General features: G+C 40.0%; 1 protein-coding gene across 1 annotated transcript in view; it reads left to right on the top strand.

Moving 5' to 3' along the window:
* Positions 1-20,738, top strand: part of ABTB3 (ankyrin repeat and BTB domain containing 3) — a 148,912-nt gene that overhangs the window by 66,245 nt on the left and 61,929 nt on the right. Inside the window, exon 2 of the mRNA XM_057381083.1 lies at positions 19,003-19,152. Within this exon, the coding sequence (XP_057237066.1) occupies positions 19,003-19,152 (150 nt within the window). The remainder of the gene's footprint in view (positions 1-19,002; positions 19,153-20,738) is intronic.

The following is a 20,738-nucleotide window of genomic DNA, read 5'->3' as shown; positions in this document are numbered from 1 at the left end:
AAGTAACTTAATAATGCAAACATTTTTACTTGGAATTAGGAGTCAGCAGGCTCCTCCTCCAGAGGATTTCAGTAGTAGAGCTGTGGGAGGTGTTTCAAGGAACCAAAATCACAGTCAGCAGGAARTGCTGATGGTAATGACAGTGGAAGACACTGTGTCCCCTTGGAGATTTAATGATGGAGAGAACAAACTAAAGGCTCCAACCCCTCAGTGTCAGGGTCCTCAGAGACAGCAGACAAATCTTTACTCTGTGCAGCAAAGAAAAAGCTCTTGGACATCAAATTCTCGGGGGTTTTGTGCTGCCTGTTAGAGCAGAGAACCTGCACAATGACCCAGATGGGCTGTTTAATGAGATGGTTCTCTAATGAGGGGATATCATTTTAAAGCTGAGCAAATAAAGTGTGAGATGTAGTTTCAGGCGCTTCCTTTTTTGGGTTTTTTTGTCCCACAGTCAAACAGGAAAAAAAATAAGGTGAATAAAAAAAACTCTGGCATTGCAGAGCACTATTTCACAAAAGYAGGTTTGTCCTGTGCTTGCAGATTGCCTGGAATATTACCTGTTAGAGATGGAAAATCTGTTTTTTTTTATTTTTTGTCCCAGGAGAAGGTGCCACTCTGTAGCTGTTGAGCCAGAGAAAAGGTGGCTAAATGTACATTGCAAACACATCAATGTGAAGCCATCCATCTCAGTGACAGGAGGACAAAAACACAGCGGGTGCTTTGGTTACTTTTTCTGTCTTTGTTATTGTTTTTCTCTAGAATGAGGGACTAATCACTGTAATCTCCTGTTATTTCTGCTTTTCTCCCAACTTTACAGTAGTTTTTGCAAGTCTCTCTCAGTTTTGTGGAAAAGCCCCAAAAACAACAAAATGAAAACCTGGCAGTAGAATAAAACCATGTGTGGCAGTGTGCATGCACAAAGGAACAAAATGATGATTGCAGTAGTAAATTTAATGTGGCAATTCCTAATTCTGAAATACATGACTTTGTGTCTTTAATTTTCCTCTGCTGTGGTTTGGGCATACAGTAACTAAAGTTACATTTTCTGATTGAGCTGTGTGTGGAATATGCTGTAACTTTTGTGAATTATCAACCSAAAARCATTGATTGSTTTCTTTGTTAYCTATATATTGATGAGAACAATAATTTTCCTGCATGTGTGTGACTTTTTTTCAAGTCTTGAGGATTCTTTGGTTTGTATTTAGTGCATATCCTAAAATAGGTGTAATTTTTGTCAGCCATGTAATACTGGGCTGAGAAATTTAATTTTAGTTTAGGTCATGCTCACACTGGTCACTTAAACACTAGTGGATTGTTAGTAGATGCAGAATATTATAAGGGATGGAGCTCTTCTGCCATTTAAAAAATCACTCTTTAAAAAAGAAGCCTTTATATTTTACACCCTTACAATAAAGACRGATACTATATGTATGTAAAACATTTATAGAAGCATAAAAAATGCAAGGAAACAAAAAGAATACCTTCACATCCCATCTCATTTCTAGCTGGTCTCTTGAGTCACCTTTTTCTTTGGGTGAAGATCAGTTCATGGGGGGACAGATTTATTGCCATTCCCCCACGTGGTTGATTGTGGGCAGTTTTTTAATGAGTATTGTTTCCAAGGGTTGTATTTTTGCCAATACATTTTTTGATGTATTATACTCATCAATTTATAGGTAACAAAGAAACCAATCAATGCTTTTGGGTTGATAATTCACAAAAGTTACAGCATATTCCACACACAGCCAGGGTCTAATGAGGCAGCATTTATCTGTTGTGTAGCTGAAGATTAGGAGGAACTACTGCAAAAAGCCRCCTGTAATTTCCACTTGTTCCAAGTTCCTCCCACCYTCCTTCTGTTTAATCCCCACTGCACTTGCCAAATGTTTCCACCCTCTTTTCTGAGTGACCTTRCACATAAGAGATGGCCTTTGGAGTAAATTCTTGTATCTCTTATCAATTTATTTTATGCTATAAACAGGTTTTTCTAATACATTTACTTCTAACAGCATTGGTCTGTGTGTACCATTCATGGATTTACAGCTTTCTTGTTTATATTGAGGCGTGAATAACATTTTGAGTTGAAGACTTGTAGTCTTCAAGAGTTTGAGGTGTACATAATTTTTTTTTTAAATTAATGAATCCTATTTAAGATGCTAAGCACTTAAATACCCTCTTTTCAGTGGTGAAATTATTGACTGTGAATTGCACCCATTTACTGTATAAACTGGATCACTTCTATGGTGGAATTTGTGTTTTTATTACACTTTTCCCTCTGCAGCAGTCTGATTTCACCATCCTCCAGTGCTGGATCCAATTGTTGGTAGGGTACCCAACAGGGTATTTGGGGACAGCAGCAAAGGTTGGATTTTTAAGAGGACTGTAGTTAAACTTTATATTGCTCCATTTATATTTATTTTTTTTAATGCAGTCCATTGCAGTGCCCAGCAATAGAAGCTGAGTGGTTTCTTGCTGATCTGACACCACCCTTCGTGTTGAACCCTGCACTTAAATCTCCATTTACTCCAAGCATTCAAGCTGCAGCTTGGTATTAAAGGCTTGATGATGTAATTATTTTGGTTGGCAAGCCTAACACTTCAAGATGTTCCAGGGTGAACAGTGATGGAGTCTGTCAAGTGCTTTCTTGAAATCTCTGAAGTTTATGATGAGTGAATTTTGCCATGCAGTGATTAGCCTTATGGTGCAAATCTGGCCAACACATGAGCTTTCAGGTCAAATTGTTCACTCCYTTCCTCTTTTGGTTCGTGGGTATTTTTCTTTCATGTTTTTTTGTTAGAATGAGTTCCTTGAGTTCACTAAATAGAAGTTTACAGAACTTGAGGCAAACTTTACATAAAACGACAAAGAAAAGCATTCCTGRAAAAAAACCCCAGCATACTGCATTAAATCTTGCCAACCTTTTGTGAGTACCCATCACTGAGGCTGGGTATGGCTGCCAAATGTTGTTTCCAGCAAAGACTAACAAACCCCAGATGAATTTTAGGTTAAATTCCTTGTTAGKACATGTCTTTTGCATGTGTTTTCAGCTGGGGTGGTTAAACAAAGGCTTTGCAGAGATAAGTGTGTTCTGCCTCTTGTTTGRATGGGTTGCACACCTTCTGGTCGGYTCCCTTTGCATCCTCTTCTTCCCATTGGGATTTTGGAAGTGAGTGATTAGCACGGGGCTGATGAGACCTTGTAATACCCAAAAAAAGAAAAAGGGGAGCAGATTTTCCTGAGTGTTTTCCCCAGTGGTCATCTCAGTGACTCTGTTGGTGTTGCACTTCATTTTTCACTGTAGTGATGGAGAARTTGAACTGGGACATTATTTTTACKGCAGGATTTGGAAAAAACCAAAAAGCACATGAGTTGACAAATAAGGTCCCACCATCTCTAATCTTTATTATGCTGATGATAAAATCAGTATTTGTTTTGCCCTGTCTGAAACCTGCTTCCTGCAGGCTTCATCTGGTTAAGAATATTCTGCTGAATCCATGGTTGTGTGAAAGTCATTTATCATTGTCTCTTGGTGCTTTTATTAAACTTCTCTTAAGAATAGGAGGATGATACATTTATATTTTTAGGAAAAGCTGAAAGCAAGGAAACGCTGTGACATCCWATGCAAAATTTTCAAATTGTGTTAGATTTAAAATCATCATGTTTTCTTTTGTACACAATGATTTCTTTCTATTAAGTTCCTTGTGGCATGTTTATGTTCAAAGCTCACAGCTTTTGCCTCTGTCCCCAAAACTGCAGGGGACTTTCCTGTTTTCATACCAGCAAAGCTCAAAAAGTTGGAGTGATTTAAGAAATAATGATAAGGTCATGAAACAATTTGCAAAAAAATGGTTTCTCATTTTGGGACTTTTGCATGAGTTATATTGTGTATTACTTCCTATTTTTACAAACTCTGTCAATACGGRTTCCTTTCTGTGCACTGAATTATTTTCACTGTCTTGTCTTTCCCTAGCAGATAACACAAGCTTTTCTTTGGCATTCTTTATCTTCTCCTCCCCCATGTCCCAAAAAAAGATGAAAGAAAACCAGAAGGCTTTGATAGATTTTTTTACCAGTAGATTTATGAAAGGTGCTACTAAAAATCTCAGACTGAAGGCTGAGATACCAGTGAGGATCCTGTTAAGACCCGTGTCTGATGTGGTCAATAAAGTTCTCTGCCAGTTTGATGGTTTTCCTAAAGCTCCAGCTCTCAGATTCCTGTGTTTTCTTGAGAATTTTCCCTCTGACGTGCAAGAAAATGTAATTTCTGTTTTTCTTGTTTGAAGAGATAAGTTTGACAACATGAGTAGAGCAGAGTGTGTACTGAAAGCTGTGGAAATAAAGCAGCAAATAAAAGTAACTCAAATTTTACTTATAAAAAATTATTTATTTTTAAGCCAATCTTGGGGCTTTTTTGGCATTTGGTTTTCCCAATAATGAAACGTTTTAAAGTATCTTTGAGACTGTTAAACAGTTCTACTAAGCTACTTCATAACATTTCACTGCCCTTGAATATTTGCAYTGTATGATTTGAAATGTCTGTACTYAGGTTTTGGGTTTTTTCCCCCTCTCCTTTGACTCTCCTGGGTAGGCWGTACAATTTGGTGAGCTCTTTAATGCATATAAAGTGTGGTTTCAGCCTTACATTTTTCTTTTGAATTTTATTTCCATTTTGCAAGGCACAGTTTTAAGAATTGAGATATTAGACATCTGGATTTATTAAAGTCACAGTGCTGGGTGAGGGGAGCGTTTTTTATTTTCAGAACACTTCATTTTCACCTCTCGATTCCCAAGTTGTCTTTGAAACGCTCCRTGTTTAAATGAGCCACCATGAAGCTCCCATCTTCCATTTTCAGAGGTTTTTTTTGAGAATTACTTTGTTGATCTACTGAGGGAGCTGCTTGTGTGTCACAAGGTGCTTTCTAAATGTCACTGACACAAGCTCCCATGGCATCCCTGSTTTTACAGAGGGATAAGTAGGAGTGTGCATTACTTTTTGGATAGTTCTCATTCTTTATCACAGTGTTTTGGGCTCAGAGGAAGGGCTAGTTTGGCACCAGCACTGCTGTAAATAAAAGGCAGTGCTTCCAGTAGCACAGACTTGGCGTGGCATCAGGCTGGAATGTTTAATGAACCCTCATTCCTTGTAGGTGTTAAAGTTCTCCCTGGAGCGTTGTTCCTGCTCCCAGGGCTCCTGGCAGTGAGTTTTGTGCTGCTGCTTTTGTCCAGGGACTGTTTCACACTCATCTCTGTCCTGCTGCCAGCTCTTCTACTTCTTGCAGAGGAGRGGGCTCTGGTTTTTTGCAGGTATTGATACCTCTGCTCCCATTCAAGACAGCAAATTTGTAGTAGTACACCTTAATTGTGTAAACTGTGAGGTTAAACCATACCCACTGGAGCCATGGAGCCCTGAGGAAAATTAATGCTCCAATATKAGTTAATTGCTTTGAAGATATATATTGAAAAGAAGAGTTCTAAGTATCTTGGTAAGTATTGTTTCCTTTATTACAGCAATGTATCTCATTTTATGGCAGTCATTTGCAGTAATGTTCAGTTTGTGGTGCTGAAGCAAACCCATCTGTGTGCTGTACAAACTGCAGGGTGGTTTGTGCTGGTGGCTCCTCTAAGGCTTTGGGCTAMAGCGTGTGGAAATTTGGTCAGCAGCCAAAAAAAACGAGCACAGGGAATTGAATAAAGAGCTGTTGGCACCRGAGCAGGCACACAGGGAGGGAGCTGTCGCTGGAATGGGATTTCCACAGCTCATCCATGCTGAGTTCCAGCACAGCTGACAGTTCCAGCCTTTGGAAGTCACCTTCCACATCCAAAACTGCCCAGTGTGTCCAGCTTGGCTGCAGCTTTTCCTGTGTGTCCCATGTGAATTTGCATTCAGTGTCAAAACAGGGTATTAGCCAAACAATTTAGTGGTTGTTAGTCAGGAATCGTGCACGTGGGCTGCAAGGTGGGACATTGTGGGGCTCCAAGTGTGGTGGCTTTGGTGGCCACAGGGTTTKTGGCTGAAATGATGGGCTGCACAAACTGGAACTCGGCAGGGCCTGAACAAGATGAACTGCCATCATCCTGCTGAGGGTGACAAAAATGTGTTTGCACCTAATTTAGGATCACAGAACCATAGAATGGTTTGRGGTGGAAGTGACCATTAATGGCCATGCATTCACAAACCCAGCAATGAGCAGAGAYATCTTCAACTYRATYAGAATCCTCAGAGCCCCATCCAATCWGATCCTGAATGTTTCCAGTAGGGCTCATCCATCACCTCTCCAGGAAACCTGGGCTGSTATTTTATTTCCCTCATTATAAATATCCTAAATCAACTCTTCTTGTCTCACCAGAGCCTTCTCCTTTGCAGGCTGTACAACCCTAATTCTCTGTTTTCTTAGGAGAAGTGCTCCAGCCCTCTTATCATCTGTGTGGCCACCTCTGAACCATTTCAACAGGTCCATATCTTTCTTGAGGACCCCAGAGCAGGATGCAGAACATTTCTATTAATACAGTGCTTGTCTTTGGGAAGACATTGTCTTACCTGCCCTGAATGTTGCCTTCATTCTAGAAAGATCTTCATGTTCTCGTTGTCCCCAAGATGTCTAATCTGATAGTATTAATCMCAAGATGTCTCTGGGTAGTGTTACACATTTTGAATATCTCTCCTTCCTTGCTTCAAAATGATTTCTTGGTCAGTCTGCTTTTGAAGCATCTAAATGAAAGTTTGCTGTACAGTTAAAAAGCTTCAACAGAGCTGTCCTTATATATTGGTGCCACACAGTCCAGTATTAACTCAGGAAAGRGAGGAGGATGGTAGATCACATGAATGTTATCACACACTCAGATGTCAGYTCATTCCCCAAAAGCATACAGAGTGGCTTAGTGTAAGGGTTATTTTCCATCATTTATGGTTTTCATTTGTGGTTTCCTTGTCTACTGCTGCTTATTAATCTTGTATGTSCTGTCAGTAAACAGCAGTTCACGAGCTCCTTATCTCTCCTGTCTACATCATATTGGTCTGTGCTGACTCTTGAGTTAGGTGCCTAAGGACATTTTAATCATACTTTTGTGGCACATGAAAGCCATTGCTTCATCCTGCATGTTTCCCATGATTCTGAAGTCATCACAGAAATACTTTACTCGTTTTTTTTTCTGCGAGTTTCAAGCGCTGTCTGTAGCTGTCCTATTTTGTTTCACCCACTGTCCTGCTGTGCAGAYCCCAGAATTTATTGTTCGTTGTATGAACATTTCAGATAATGAAGATCATGGCTTTGGATTCTTAGAAATTTGTTCAGGGTGTCTTGTTTCCCTATCTCAGTGTGCCATGGGAAAGCCATGCTCCTGGACTTGCTCTTTCTGAGTCAGATCCCTCCTGAAACATTTTTTATCTTAAGAACTCCAGTGGTGGAATTTCCAGGTGATAGTTTTATAATCAATCCATAGCCAAAACCAAAGGACAGTTCTTCTTGCCAGCTCTCTCTGAAGAAGAAAAACTTATTTCAAAATTTCCAGTTGATCCCATGGTGACCAGGGCAAAGTCAAGGTTACCTGGGGATCCTGAAATGTGAACTGTTACAATTTTGGATCTTTATGGGGCTCRAGGTAGGACAAAAACTGTATTCCTGATGTTTGTAGTTTTGAGAACTGCTCTGGACAGCTTTCAAACTGTCACATTGTCATTGCTTTTACCATGATTGTTACACTCATTGCTTTAAATCAGTTGAGTTAGAGGTTTTTGCCTGCCTGTTGACCACAAAGTTTGTTCTGAAGCCAAGATTTCAAGTAGTGGCTGCTTAAACAGAGTGGGGAGAGAAGCCGTGGTCATAAGTCAGTGCAGGTGGGGTTTTCAAACAATTTGTTTCAGTAATCAAGCAGAGATATGATCAATTCTAAATGTCCACAAATTCTTAGTGGACAAAGCATCCCATCTGAGTGCTGAACAGAGATGAAACTGCCTGAGGAAGGAACTTCAGATGTATGAAGTGAAAAGGTTTCACTGTTTTCCTGTGCTGTGGAAATACCGAGAACAATTTCCATGTGGAAACAGAAAAGATGCTGACCTTTTTTGTCAAAATTCCTCTGAATTAAGTGTGATCTTTCAGTTCTTGTGCTGAAGGCTTTGCCCACTGCAGTCATGTTCATGAATATGGAATATGTTTTGGAATATTACCATTCCAGTACCACGCCCTTCCTTCCACTGGTGGAAATGGGGAGGAGGGAGRTTGCTTCCACATCTACCAAATTCAGAAACAACTTTCTTACACAATAAACCATTTTGAGTGTCCACTGAATCCGTTGTTAGTCACTTAGAGACATGATTAACAYGAAGAATTTGGGCAAAAGAACGATCTTTCTTCATTATGCTAACTTCACATCAGAAAAGATGACCCRTGTGCCAYCTTTTTTTTTTTTCACATGTTGCATCTGTGTAACTTGTAACTGTAATGGTGCATTAGAAAATTATATTGCTTCCCATTTAAATGAACAGTTTAGCATTTCCTGTGCATTGACTAGTTAGTATATTTTTGTCTCTGAGTGCATTCAAACTTGATTTAAAAGACTACAACAGTAAGAGAAATTACATTGATTTACTCCTGTTTCTGGTTATGTATTTCTGGGCAAATGAGCTCAAAGTCAGTGACTGTTTTTCAACAGAAGATACTCTCTGGGAAGTCTGGTATATACAAATGGCTGCTTTAATTTCACATTGTGTGTGCACATATGTATTTATATCTATGGRCTCTATTTAAATCTCTTAATGAAGCTCATAGATCAGTCTTGGCCTTGTGCAGCAGTCCCTGTGCCTGGGGTCAATGGTAGTGTGTTGTCCTCTCATGGCTGGAGACCACAAAYCTGCAAATGATTTAAATTGCAGAGYTCTGCCTTTTCACTAGAATAGAATTAAAATAATTAATTATGAATTTGTTTTATTTTTGTACTGGAAATTGAGTCTATTTTTGTTCCTTGTCCTTCTGACATGCAGCTGAGGCAATGAAAACTTGCCTGTAGCTCTTGCAGTGTTGTGCATTGCAATTAAATTTCATGGTGTGCTTTTATGGTRCAAAACAGTAGTTCTCATTGGATCCATGTCTTTTCCAAATAAAATGAACTTCATAATTCTCTTGTAATTCCCTGTGCTTCATCTAATTGTTAGTATTAAGAAATCTAAACCAGGGAGGATTTTTTTGTGTTTATCCCTGGAGAATGTGATTGCAATAGTACAACTGGAGTTGGTTTAGGGGCTATAACCACCTGTATGAGGCCATGAACACACATCTGTTTGGGGACTGTACCTGAGTGAAGGAAATGGAGTTTATTGTCACTGCTTTATTGTCTGGGGGACTTTCCCATATAGGCTTTTGACTTGAAAAGTTCTGAAGATTTGTGTTTAGTTTCTGTGTCCTTCATTGCATACAATGCTGTYTAAATCAGCCAATCAGTTATGTAATGCTGGCCCACTGAAGCYCTGTCTGGAAGTTTCCAAACACCATTTGGTTTCTTTCAGTCTGCTTAAAAGAGAAGCTAAATAAAATCAGCAGATGTGATGTAGCAGGCGAGGCAGTTACAGCTACCTGCTGTATCATTATATGTCCCTGATTTCAGTCGCTTCTGATACGTCCCAGCAGTATTTAGGTTTTTCTAGGGCAGTCAGTTCCTCCAAAATTATTTAAAAATACTTCTTTTTATTTTTTTTTAGTGGTGGGGGTTTTTTTTTGTGTGGGTTTTTTTGCTTTGGAGAAGGCTCTGACATAGAAATGATCATATTCCTGTACTACAGAGTGTTTGGTGTTTGTTGGTCTGTATTGATCTATGAAATCCTCGCTGAAACACTGGAGAAGATTAATAATGCAAAGGTTCGTGTCTTCAGATTATGCATAAATGAAAACTCCATTTGACCTTTAACCACTCTGAGAATCAATGTGCAGCCTTTTCTCTCTGTGTAAAGTAATAGAGGGCATAATTTTTAAAAAATGTATGAGGTATTTTAGGAATAAAACRGTGTATCTTCATATAAAATACAGAATGTACAAATGCATGCTCTGACTGGATTAAAAAGAACTATTAAATGTCTGTAAAATAAACATAAATCTTTTTCAGATAAACTGTTAGCCATGCAATGAGCTCATGCACATGAACAGTTAGTGTGTGTTACAGCTGGGTAGGGAAGAGTTTGTCTATCAGCTCTATAAAACCTGAATTTATTTGAAATGGGTTTCAGCCAGGCAATCTGCAGGGCAGGCAGTCAGAAATGTGTGCTAGCAGCATAGTCTAACCTCTCTTGTAAATTTTTTTCATTGTCTGTAATGATTTTGCCATATATATCTGTATATGGGTTAACCTTTACTGGTCAGAACTGATTTATTGTTGTAGGTGTCTATGTATCAAAGGTCTCAATGGTGAAATACGTGCTCTTAACAGGCAATTTCTATTTAGTAAGCCAAGTGGAATTTTGGAAGAACGTAAAGGTTACTTTTAGAAAGGACTGTCATCTGGCTGGCATCCAGGGTTTCCAGTCARTGAAAGTTTTAGGTGAGTATTTGGCTTTAAACACATGGCAAGAAGGATGCCTTGGTCCCATGTGGGTCACAGTCCCTGAGCTCAGGTGTTTACAGCATCTCTCCTGCTGGGGATGCCCCAAATGATGTCCCAAACCACAGGACAAATCCTGCTGGGGGCTTCTAGGAGTTCAGGACATTGTCATAATCCTGCACAATAAACTTTGTGGGTAGGTGGTTTTTATCCTGCTGTGACAATCCATTTGCTCAGTGCATCCTTAGTGGGGTGGGAGGGAGTGTAACAAATTCTTGTAGTGATACTGCCCTTAAGCCAGTAAACAGCAGCTTGTGTTTCTAAASCATCTTATCATTCTTTACTTCCATTAAGCACGGCCTTTCATGGTGAGGGTGGAGTGGCTMATCTGATAGTCATCTGTGCAAGCAGTTGAAAGGAAATCCTAATTACTTACCCTTTTCTGTGGGCTCCAGACTCTCCAGTTTACCCAAAACTCAACCCTAAGTCAGTGAGAGTTCTGCCAGAGCTGCCTGCATTTTCTTGCTGCAGTATGGCAATGCAATTTTGTTCACATGTGCACAGGCTCAGGGATTTCCTTGCAGCCACTACACGTTGTGTGTTTTGGGTAAAAATACCTTATTGAGTGCAGACTTAACTAATTGTATCTTTTTAACATTTATTTTATTGAAACACATTTCTTTTTATATTTATTTTATTATTTATTTTATTATTTATTTTAATTGTAATATTTTTTATTTATTTATATTTATTTTATTGAATATTGAAAAAATATTTTATTTTTTTATTTATTTCATTGACTGGTGCCTTCCCAGAAATCTTTGAGGCTGATGGCTTTGTTGATTGAATTAAAGGATGGTGATGATTTTAGCAGCTTTTTGCTATTACAGCAGCATTGCCTAGGCTAGAGTCTGAGATTTTGGCATTTGTGGAAGGTGACTTAGGGAGCAAAAAKCAAGCACCTGGCTCTGTACCATCAACCAGTCACCCACCCTTGCAAGGTCAGATGTTTTCAGCAGTTTGAATTGCAAACCCTTATCCCCAGTGTAGGCATGGTTTGCATTAGATTTTGCATCCATAAGTGGCTCCCAAGTGCAGGTGACTGCTCCACAGACCACAGAGGGTGCTTTGTCACACTCTCCTCCATCCCATTTCCAGCTGCTTCCCCTGGGGAGTGGGAAGGGTGCAGTTGGTACCTGCAATGGAAAATCTGTGCTCAATCTCAGTGTTTTCTCTGCTGTGCTTTAGTCATGGAGTTGTGTATAAGCTGATGGTTCCAAAGTGAAAGGAGGAATTTTTAGCAAACRAGTCTTTCCCCTGTAAAAAGCATATTAATCTTTGCAAATATTGAAGCAAATGGAGAAGGTGTTTTTTACGGTTTTCAAAATATTCTTGCCAAGTGTATTCTAGAGTGTTAGTGCAACTGCTCAGAAATGGAAGCACATGGGTGTTTTTGAAATGATGTGCCTGACCCTTGAAGGCATCCAACACATGGTGCCTGTGCCAAAAGGAGGGTGGCACGCAGAGAAGGCGACAGAAAAGATGTGCTTTGGGATCAGGCATTTTGTGCTGCAGTCCCTGGAACAGGAGCCTGTTCGGGTTGTGGATCTCACACCAGTGGAAGCTGAYGTACTCACATGAGTGGAGTTACTCATTTGCAATTTCCTACTCGCTGTCTCCTCTCCAGAAACCCAAACCTTTGCTGTTATGAGMTGCTCACTGCTCATACACGACAGTGCCTGATGAGCTGCTGCTGTTTGAGTGTTGGACACTGCAGGAACCTGGAGGGGTGAGGAGAGGCATCGTATCAGCACTGTCCACGTCACAGTCACTGAAAGGGAAATCTTCTGTCAGGGCTGAGCATTTCAGGGGCTKCCAGTAATGAATGAAGGAAATTAAAGGCTCTGGGGAGGCTTATAAGCTATGAATCACTGAATCCTCTCATTCTGTTGTTACCATTGACAGGTCTTTTTTCATAAAATAAAACCCATTAAAGCATTCTTAGTCATTTTTGGTGACTCAAAGGCTTAGACTTTCTTTGAACTCTCAGTCTAAGAGGGACTTGTGCTTGTTTTTAGCCAAACCCATTTTTGCATGAGTTTATTCTTGTGTATGCCCAGATCCCATGTTTATACCAGTGCACATCCTTTCTTTTTTGAGTGTCTTGCTGCAAGAGGCACTCTCATGGTTACACTGGGAGCYATCAAATCTGCATTTCCCTGAGCTTTCTCACTTGCTGGTACTGCCAACACATTCACTGTGCCCTTTTCTTCCATCAGATTCCTTGAGACCTCTCAAGTTCTTGTGGGGTTGCCACACTGAGGGCTGCATGTGTTATATTTATTTGCGTGTAGCAGAGAAGGAAGATGGAACTGGCATTTTTAATTTTTTTTTTCTTTTGTTTTTTTTTATCTGGATGCCTTCTATCAAAGAGTGAGACAAAACCTTTTTCTCACATTTTGCTAGTTCCAGGGTCATCTCAAAGTGATGGGTGCTCCACATGAAATAAATGCACTATGTCAGCTCTAACATCTCCCTGCCAAAAAAATCACAACTCTCACTGAAACTTTTATGGTCACTGTGACAGTGGAACAACATGAYTGAGCAGAGGATGCTGTTGTGCAATTTTCCTATTGTGAAGCTGATAAAGTGCCCCTTTATGGCCAACAGGGAGAGAGCTGTGGTGAAAATCCCAGGGAGGTGAAGGTGTAGGGTGCACATCAGGGCTGTAGGGAGCTGGGGGAGAGACTTTGATGATAAGTATGAAGAGATGGAGCTCCATTTCTTCTCCTGTGGACTGGCTTGCTGCATGTTCACTGCTTTTGTAGTTTGTTTTTGTGGTGGTTTTGAGGATTTTGAAGTTTAGCGATTCATTTTGGCAAGACTTAAAATTTTCGTTTCTCTATATTCTAAAAAAAAAAAAAAAAAAAGAATGTGAAGCTGTAGTTGGCGATTTGGGAGCTCAATTTCTATGTTTAGTGGGATTTAATTTTCTGATTCTTCTTTGTTTTGTAATATATAGCCTGAACAATCAAATCCGTCCTGCGTTCCACTTGGTTGTGCACCACTTAACTGCTTGGTGCTAGCAGAATATATCCTAATTTAGTTGAATTGTTGTTACTTGTATGCCATTTTAAGCAGCAGTGATTGCCACTCATTATCACTAACTGAAAACTATTGCCTTTAGAAAGATCCCAATAAGGAGGACATCCCAGTTAAGTAGAATGTGTTGTGCTAAGAAACTTSGTTACAAGAAAAGATGTYACAGTCGCATTTTGTAATATAATTYYATTATCTTGTCTTCCTGTAGCATCTGCTCTGGTGTCTCACAGAGGTGCTCTCTGCTTTGGATGATTTAGTTAGGCCCTCATTTCCAAAAATTTTAAGTATATTACTCATTTGACCTTCTACTGGTTTTTCCAGGAGACAAAGGGTCATGTCCKGTGGTTCAAATGCATAACTAGAGGCCTTATGGTATTTTCCTGGTTTTCTCTGACACTCCTTATTTCACCTTGAATTAAGCKCTTCTGTGCTTTACTTTCACTTTCTCTATGTATTCAACATGAATATTWCCTTACCTGCAGTGTGGAGGTGAAGCACAGAGCTCGGTGATGCCAATTTTTGTCTTTGGTCTTTTGATTCCTGCTCCACCCTTCCTGCTTTGGTTTGCTCTGCCTGCTGTAAGACTCCACTTCTGGAAAYTTGATCTCACCACCTTGCTTTCCCAAGTGCATTTTCTCCATGCAAAGCCCATCCCTGTTATTTAACCGGGTTGGAATGTGTGGAAAGAAGACACTTTGTGCTTCTTGCCTTGATTGCTTTCCAGGTCTCCCGTTRGATGGAAACAGTGGCTGAAATGATGAGATTTAAAGTTTTCCYCGTGGTCTCATTTCTGTGAGAAGCCAAGGTGTGTTCCATTGCTTTGYCCATCAGGGGGACAGCAGTGACAGTGCAGTTGTTTCAAACAAGGGAGACTTTAGGGTTTCTTTCCAAGGCTGAGCTTAGACCAGAGTTTGTTACATCCACCAACTTTTGCACCTCGGTTGGGATGCTGAGCTCAGGGTGCTGCTGATCCCCTCTCATTCCTCAAAATCTGCTGAGTTCCTGGATGCCATCCTTAGTGTGGGGTCCAGGAGGGTTTTTCTGCCTGTTGGAACACCAACCATGTGGGGTTTACACCTACTCAAGTGTTTTGCTGTTGCAAAGGCACCTGGCAATCCTTTTGACCCTTTTATTTTTTTTCCCATAGGTGTTTATGTTGTAGATCTCAAGAATGCTCTCTCTGGTGCTGGAAAGTATTTTAGTACCTGAGCTTGTGGAAGAAAAAGAGTTTTTGGTTTTTTTTTTTATTATTGGATGTTTTGTGAGCTCTTGAACTTCACGTGATTATTTATGAGAGCAGGACTCAAAGGCTTACTAGTCACGTGTTCCCATGTAAAAAAAAATTAAAATTACAATGATTGAGGGGATTTTCTAATCCCCTGTGTAAGTTTGGCATTTACTTATGCAATGTAATATCCAACACCACATTTTGGGGACAGCTCAGGGTTATCTACCATTTCCAGGCTCATTTTGTATAACAATTCTATCTGTCCTGCACACTTAAATGCTATAAACTCTTAGTAGGATCCACCTATTTCTTGTAGTGTGAGTATAAACTCTTTTCCACATATATGCATTTACTTAAGRTGTAATAGATAAAGAGGGAGGTCAAATTATTTTAATTATTTTCTCTTGGAAGTACGAACAATTAAACAAAAATTACAAGAGAGCAKCAAAGCATTCACACTTCTATTCAGATTGTAAATTGGTACAAAGAAGTCTTGTACAAAAAACTCTTTCCAAAGGAATGAAAGGTTAAATGTGAAAAAAGTATTTTTTTGTGTTTACAGTGTTTATATTTTTAGTCAAGTGAACACATTTCTGTTAGGTTTCTTCTGGATTCTTCAGCCATGGATCAGTTTGAATCACATTGTCCAGTGGGCATTTTTATTAATTTAATGTCATTGGAAATTTGTTTTGTTTAGAACATGGGATTTGAATACTAAAGGAGAGGAGGCAAAGAATTTGAAATGTGGATGGGTATTGCCARCCCATGAATATCAGCAGTACAGACTTCTCCTTGCTTGCCTTGTTCTGTGGGGAAACTGGAMGAGTTATCACCCAGTCTCTGGATGAATTTGCATGAAAGTTTAAAATATAAGTTTGGGCACCTTCACTTTGTCATTTTGTGCAATACTTTTTTGGTTTGGGATTTCTAAATCCTTAGGGACTGAGCTCTGGCTTGTGCTTTAGCTGAGCCCAGAARGCAGGAAAATGTGAAATGTATTAATTGTTCATCAGATTTTCTCTATGATGTTGTTTTCCCACTAGAGATTTGGGGGAGAGCTTATCGTTGTGATTTATTTTTTTCYTTTTTTCATCCTGCTGATTTTAAAATGTACACATTTCTCTCCAGCCAGAAAAGAAAGGGGGGAAACGTCCTGGTTTTCAGGTCTTTGGAAACCTGAGGTCCTCACCTGTTTCTCAAGTTGGACACAATAAGACTGAAAAAGCAAGTGAATAATAACCAATTGGCAGAGAATTAAAATAAGGAAGTTGAACAGCTGCCAAACCAGTGAAAGCTGATGGTGGCTTTTTCGATGTTTCTATCTATTAAAAAGATATTTATAATCACAAAGTGTTTATCTTTTCYCCCTCCCCTTCAATTTGGCATTCTTTTCTCTCCTCTTCCCTGCTGTAGCTTTTCATCAGAAAATTTGAACCTTACATCAAACACTGATACAAAGAGAGTGGGTTTTTCTTTTAAAAAAACAGTTTATTTGCTTTAATATTTTGGGGGGAAACTGTTGAAGCTAGGAGATTGGCAGAGTTGCATGCCCAAGCCATAAAATTCCTTTTTTCCATATTTGTGAAAACCAGATTTGATCCAGCAAAATTATGAGTTACAAACAAATCTTCCATCACCCCGCTGGTCACTTGCTGTGGTCAATTATAGTTTTGAAGCTGATAYAAGTATCAGATGTTTGGCTATTGTGTGTCTTTGCTAATCTCCAACCCAAGTGAAACCCTTTGGCATGAAACATCCTATAATTTGTTACGTTTTCTAACAATAGCACATTTTGCATTTTTTTTTGTGCTTTTCTATCCAAGAACCTAAGAATATGCTCCCCTCACTAAAAACCAGAGTAATTAATCATCAGAGCTGTTTGTAAGGAAAAGGCCTGGCTGTGGGAACAGTCATAGACAAAGTAGAGAATAAAATATTTATATCCCACTRCATAAATCACTTGGAGAACTATCTTTTGTCCTTAATTATAATTTTAAGCTATTTGAATTTTATTTGTAAAGTTATTATAAAACAGTATTTTTTTCAACATTTAAGGTGTGTTTTTGCACARAAATTATCCATTTCTTTTTTTAAAGATGCCATAAAGCTGTTTGTGCTCAATTTCTTGTTGTCTCTTAGAATATTAGATCATTCTTMCATCTGTTTTCTGCAGGGAAGACTCTTCCAATTTTGTCTTAATTTCTATCCATTAAAATGATAAAGAAGAATCTAAAAAAAAAATGAGAGAAGGTACTTACCACAACATGCAGGCAAGCCTGCATTTKAAATGCAGGTGTTGTACTTCCCAAGCTCTGTACATCCCCAGAATATAAATGTTGATCAGTGCACCAAGTGTTTATGAGAGTCAGGCACTGAGTGATGGCAGGAGAATTTGAAGAGCTTGTTTGATAAGCTTTTTGTCCTTTTTCATCCCTTCCCTCTCAGCTTTGAATTCTTCCCTCCCTCTTGCTGTGTCTGGTGTCCTGCTCTTTCTCTCCAGGGCATTTCCCTGTGAGTTGTGTTACTCTCTGACCTTTTACTCATTCATGGGGTTGTTGAAGCCTGGACCATAGCCAGGGCAGGGAATTCCATCTGTTCTGCTCCTCTATCTCTGAACAGGCTATTTGGGATTTTGTTCTGGTGCCACTGCTTCGTGCAGAGGATGATCCTCGTGTAGGTTGCTGTCTCATGGCCATGGTGGTCTTGGTTTTCCCGGTGTTTTCTCTGCTTTTTCCTTTGGAATGGGCTCATTGAACCTGTGTCACCTCTCTCCTCCCAGGGTGAATGTTTTTAAGCTTTGTGCTACAAGCAGAACTTGTGGACTGAATTGGTTGCAGGGAGGAGATGGATGTGAGGAGGGGAATTCAAGGCATTTGAGAAGCATCTCCTTCCATGTGCATTTCCTSCTCTTTCAGTGCACCAAAGCTGTGCCATTTGTGGGGTTATTTCATGACTGAGACAGATTCAGGTGGCCATTCTGTCCTGGACCTTCAATGTTGCATCTRTTGGCAATTTTTGGTCAGTAGAGTTAGGTGTCATATATTTATTGAGCTGGGAAACYAAGCAAGTTCTTGCCTTAAAGAAAAACACTTAATATGTACCTCTTCCTTAATGTGACTTGCAAAGTCTCCTTGACCTGTATTTATTCTCTGTATTTAAAGGATGGAATTGTAAAAACTAATGGAAAAAAAAACCCCACATTTCCTACTCTGGCTTCTTTTCAAATGTAACATGTGGAGATAAGATGACATTTAATTATCATAAAGAGGTGATTCCTTACAATTCCACTGCCTCCAGTGGGTCTGTGTATGTCCCAGAGGGGTTGGGAAGGTGATGCTGTGAAAAGCTCTCCGAGCTGAACCAATGCAGCTCTTGCCCAAGGACAGAAATGCAATTTTTGCTCYTGTAAATAAGTTCTCATTGTTAGCATGACAATGATTTTGGCAAATAAATACATGCCCTCTATCTATTCCTGAGGGTTTAGATGTCATGGCAGAAAGTGTTTTTTGTGCCTGAATGAATGTGTATGTAAATCATTTTATGTYAGTAGCTTTACTTTTGCCCTGCACCGTAAAAATTCACTGCTCTAAGGGCTTCTGCATAATTGGCTTTTGAAGCCCAAGTAGTTCGATTGCCAGGAGCTGTATTTACAAAAGRAATTCCATCAGCCATCAATGACACTTCTAGCATCTTGATGCTGTCCCTTATTTTGGCAATTGACAGTGGAATCCCCTTGCAGGAAAATGCTGTAAATGTGKTTTCTGTCTCAGTTGTAATTTTAAAGCCAATCTTTAGGAATTCTGACATAGCACTAGGTACCATTTTCTAATAWCTTTGTATAGATTTGGAGTAGTTTCTTGGAGGCTTCTTTGGAACCTTCTTGAACTCCTCCTTGAGCAATTCCCCTGTTTTTTGTAAGAATTATCTTGAGGTGACATCGTAATCAGCTTGATGATATTCAGAARAGCTAACAGGGGCCACTTATGCCTGAGTCATCTTTGACATTGTGTTACAGAAGYTGGTTGTCTTTGAGCTCTGCCACACAGGCTGAGTCTGGGAATGTCCCCAAAACAATGTGGTGGTGGCAGCAAAGTTACCATAATGTCAGAAATGACATTGGATTTCTTTCTTTTTCTCCACTCTAGGTGTTCTCTGCCTGCCTGACAGTTTGAACCTTCACAAGGACCAGCAAAGGTCCAACAAGCCYGGGGAGGTGCAGATGTTCAGCCAGTCAGAGCTGAGGACCATCGAGCAGTCTCTGCTGGCCACACGTGTGGGGAGCATTGCTGAACTCAGTAAGTACAAGGCTGTTGAAAATATTTGCATTTCTTTCCTCAAAGTAAAGCAAAGCTTAGTGCACTGCCTGGTTCTGCTGAGGGTTTGCTTTTGGCACAAATTAATGGTAAGAGGCAAAGGCTGTATGCATCCTTTTGTGACATGGAGATAAAGTTACCAGAAGCACTTTTTTWAAATTTCTTTTTTTCTTATGAGAGAMGTGTTCCAATCACATGTTTGTGGTCCAGTGTGGGAAAACAGAAACATTCAGACAAAAAAACTGGGGTCTTTTTCTAAGGTTTGTCGGAAAAACTGTTAAGGATTCTTTTCCTGAAGTCTATTACAATTTTTTTTTGGGAGAAGATAATACTCAAATCCATGAATATATAGGCTAACCAAACTATTGCTATTCTTGCTAAAGAATTGTATGTTACCAGCATCATAAAGAACATGTATAGGATTTCTTGTTCATTTTTTGGCAATTTCTCTGGCAATGGAGTCTCCTCTATAGCCCCATTATACCATCATGGCTCAGTTTCCTCCTGTTGATGAGCCACGTGGATGCACCATGGATRTTTGTCTACAAGACACAAGATGAATTTCTCTTCTCAGTTTGCTAATTTTAATTTGCTCTGGTGCAGCATCAACAAGCCAAGAGCTTTAGTGTGAAGTGTTGTTCTCTGGAATCAGGTGTTTGGTGTTATTCAAACCAAGTAATTTATGCTCATTTATTTCATGAAACACACAACAGTACTGTCTGTGTGCCAACTAAATTATGCATGATACRGCTCTCTTTCTCATAGTACATATGGTTGGGGTTTAATAAATAATTTGTGAGTATTTCAGGGTGGGTGGGTTTTTTATTCTGGATTTTTCTTGGACCTTTGTATTCCACCCAAAAAGCCAGACTTCTGTAAAACCCATTTTACAGTTTGACCTGTATTATCTTTAAGTGTCCTGCCTTAGATTCAAATGCTTGGTTGGTAGAGTTTGCTTTCTGTGCATTTGTTGGCTGCAAATAGAGGCAAACCACTCTTTGGGGTGATTTCTCCAGTGGGAAGAACAGAGAGCATCAGTGGGAGTTGGGATGCAGCTGTCGGAGAGGYTGGCACATCCAGCAGGCTGGTAGCCCTCCAAAAAGCCCTGTGGCCAGCTTGAGGGATCCTCCCTGGCCTCTGCAAGCAGATGCTTGTCAGGGAAACAGAGGGAGGAGCAGAACTGGCAAAGCTTGCAAGGCTTGATTGGCTCAGTGGGGCAGAAATCGCTGCTGTGGAGCAGAAGAGTTCAAAACTGAGCTATGGAACACGGAGGGAGTGCTGCATGTTGGTGGGCAAAAACCTCTGAGTTTGGAAGGAAAATGGAGCAGTGAGGGGATGGATGCAAGGAGGTTTTTGCTGTTTGTTCAGTGCTTGTGTTGGTGACTCTGGCATCAGCAGTGGCTGTGAGCCAGAGGTTATGGCAAAGGAGGGAGCGAGGGGAGAAATGCAGAGCAGTGGGGGAACACCTCGGCATCATAAAGGCATGGAGGGAGTAGGARAAAGATGATTTATTGTTGCCCTGGTGGTGTGAGTGGGATGGACACTGTGGAGAAGAAAGGCTGTGGAGA

The sequence above is a fragment of the Malurus melanocephalus genome, unplaced genomic scaffold, assembly GCF_030028575.1.
Source record: "Malurus melanocephalus ecotype Western Australia unplaced genomic scaffold, MMel_1.1 scaffold_490, whole genome shotgun sequence".
Lineage (NCBI taxonomy): Eukaryota > Metazoa > Chordata > Aves > Passeriformes > Maluridae > Malurus > Malurus melanocephalus.
Note: the sequence above shows the minus strand (reverse complement) of the source record. Positions and strands in the feature narration are given on the sequence as shown.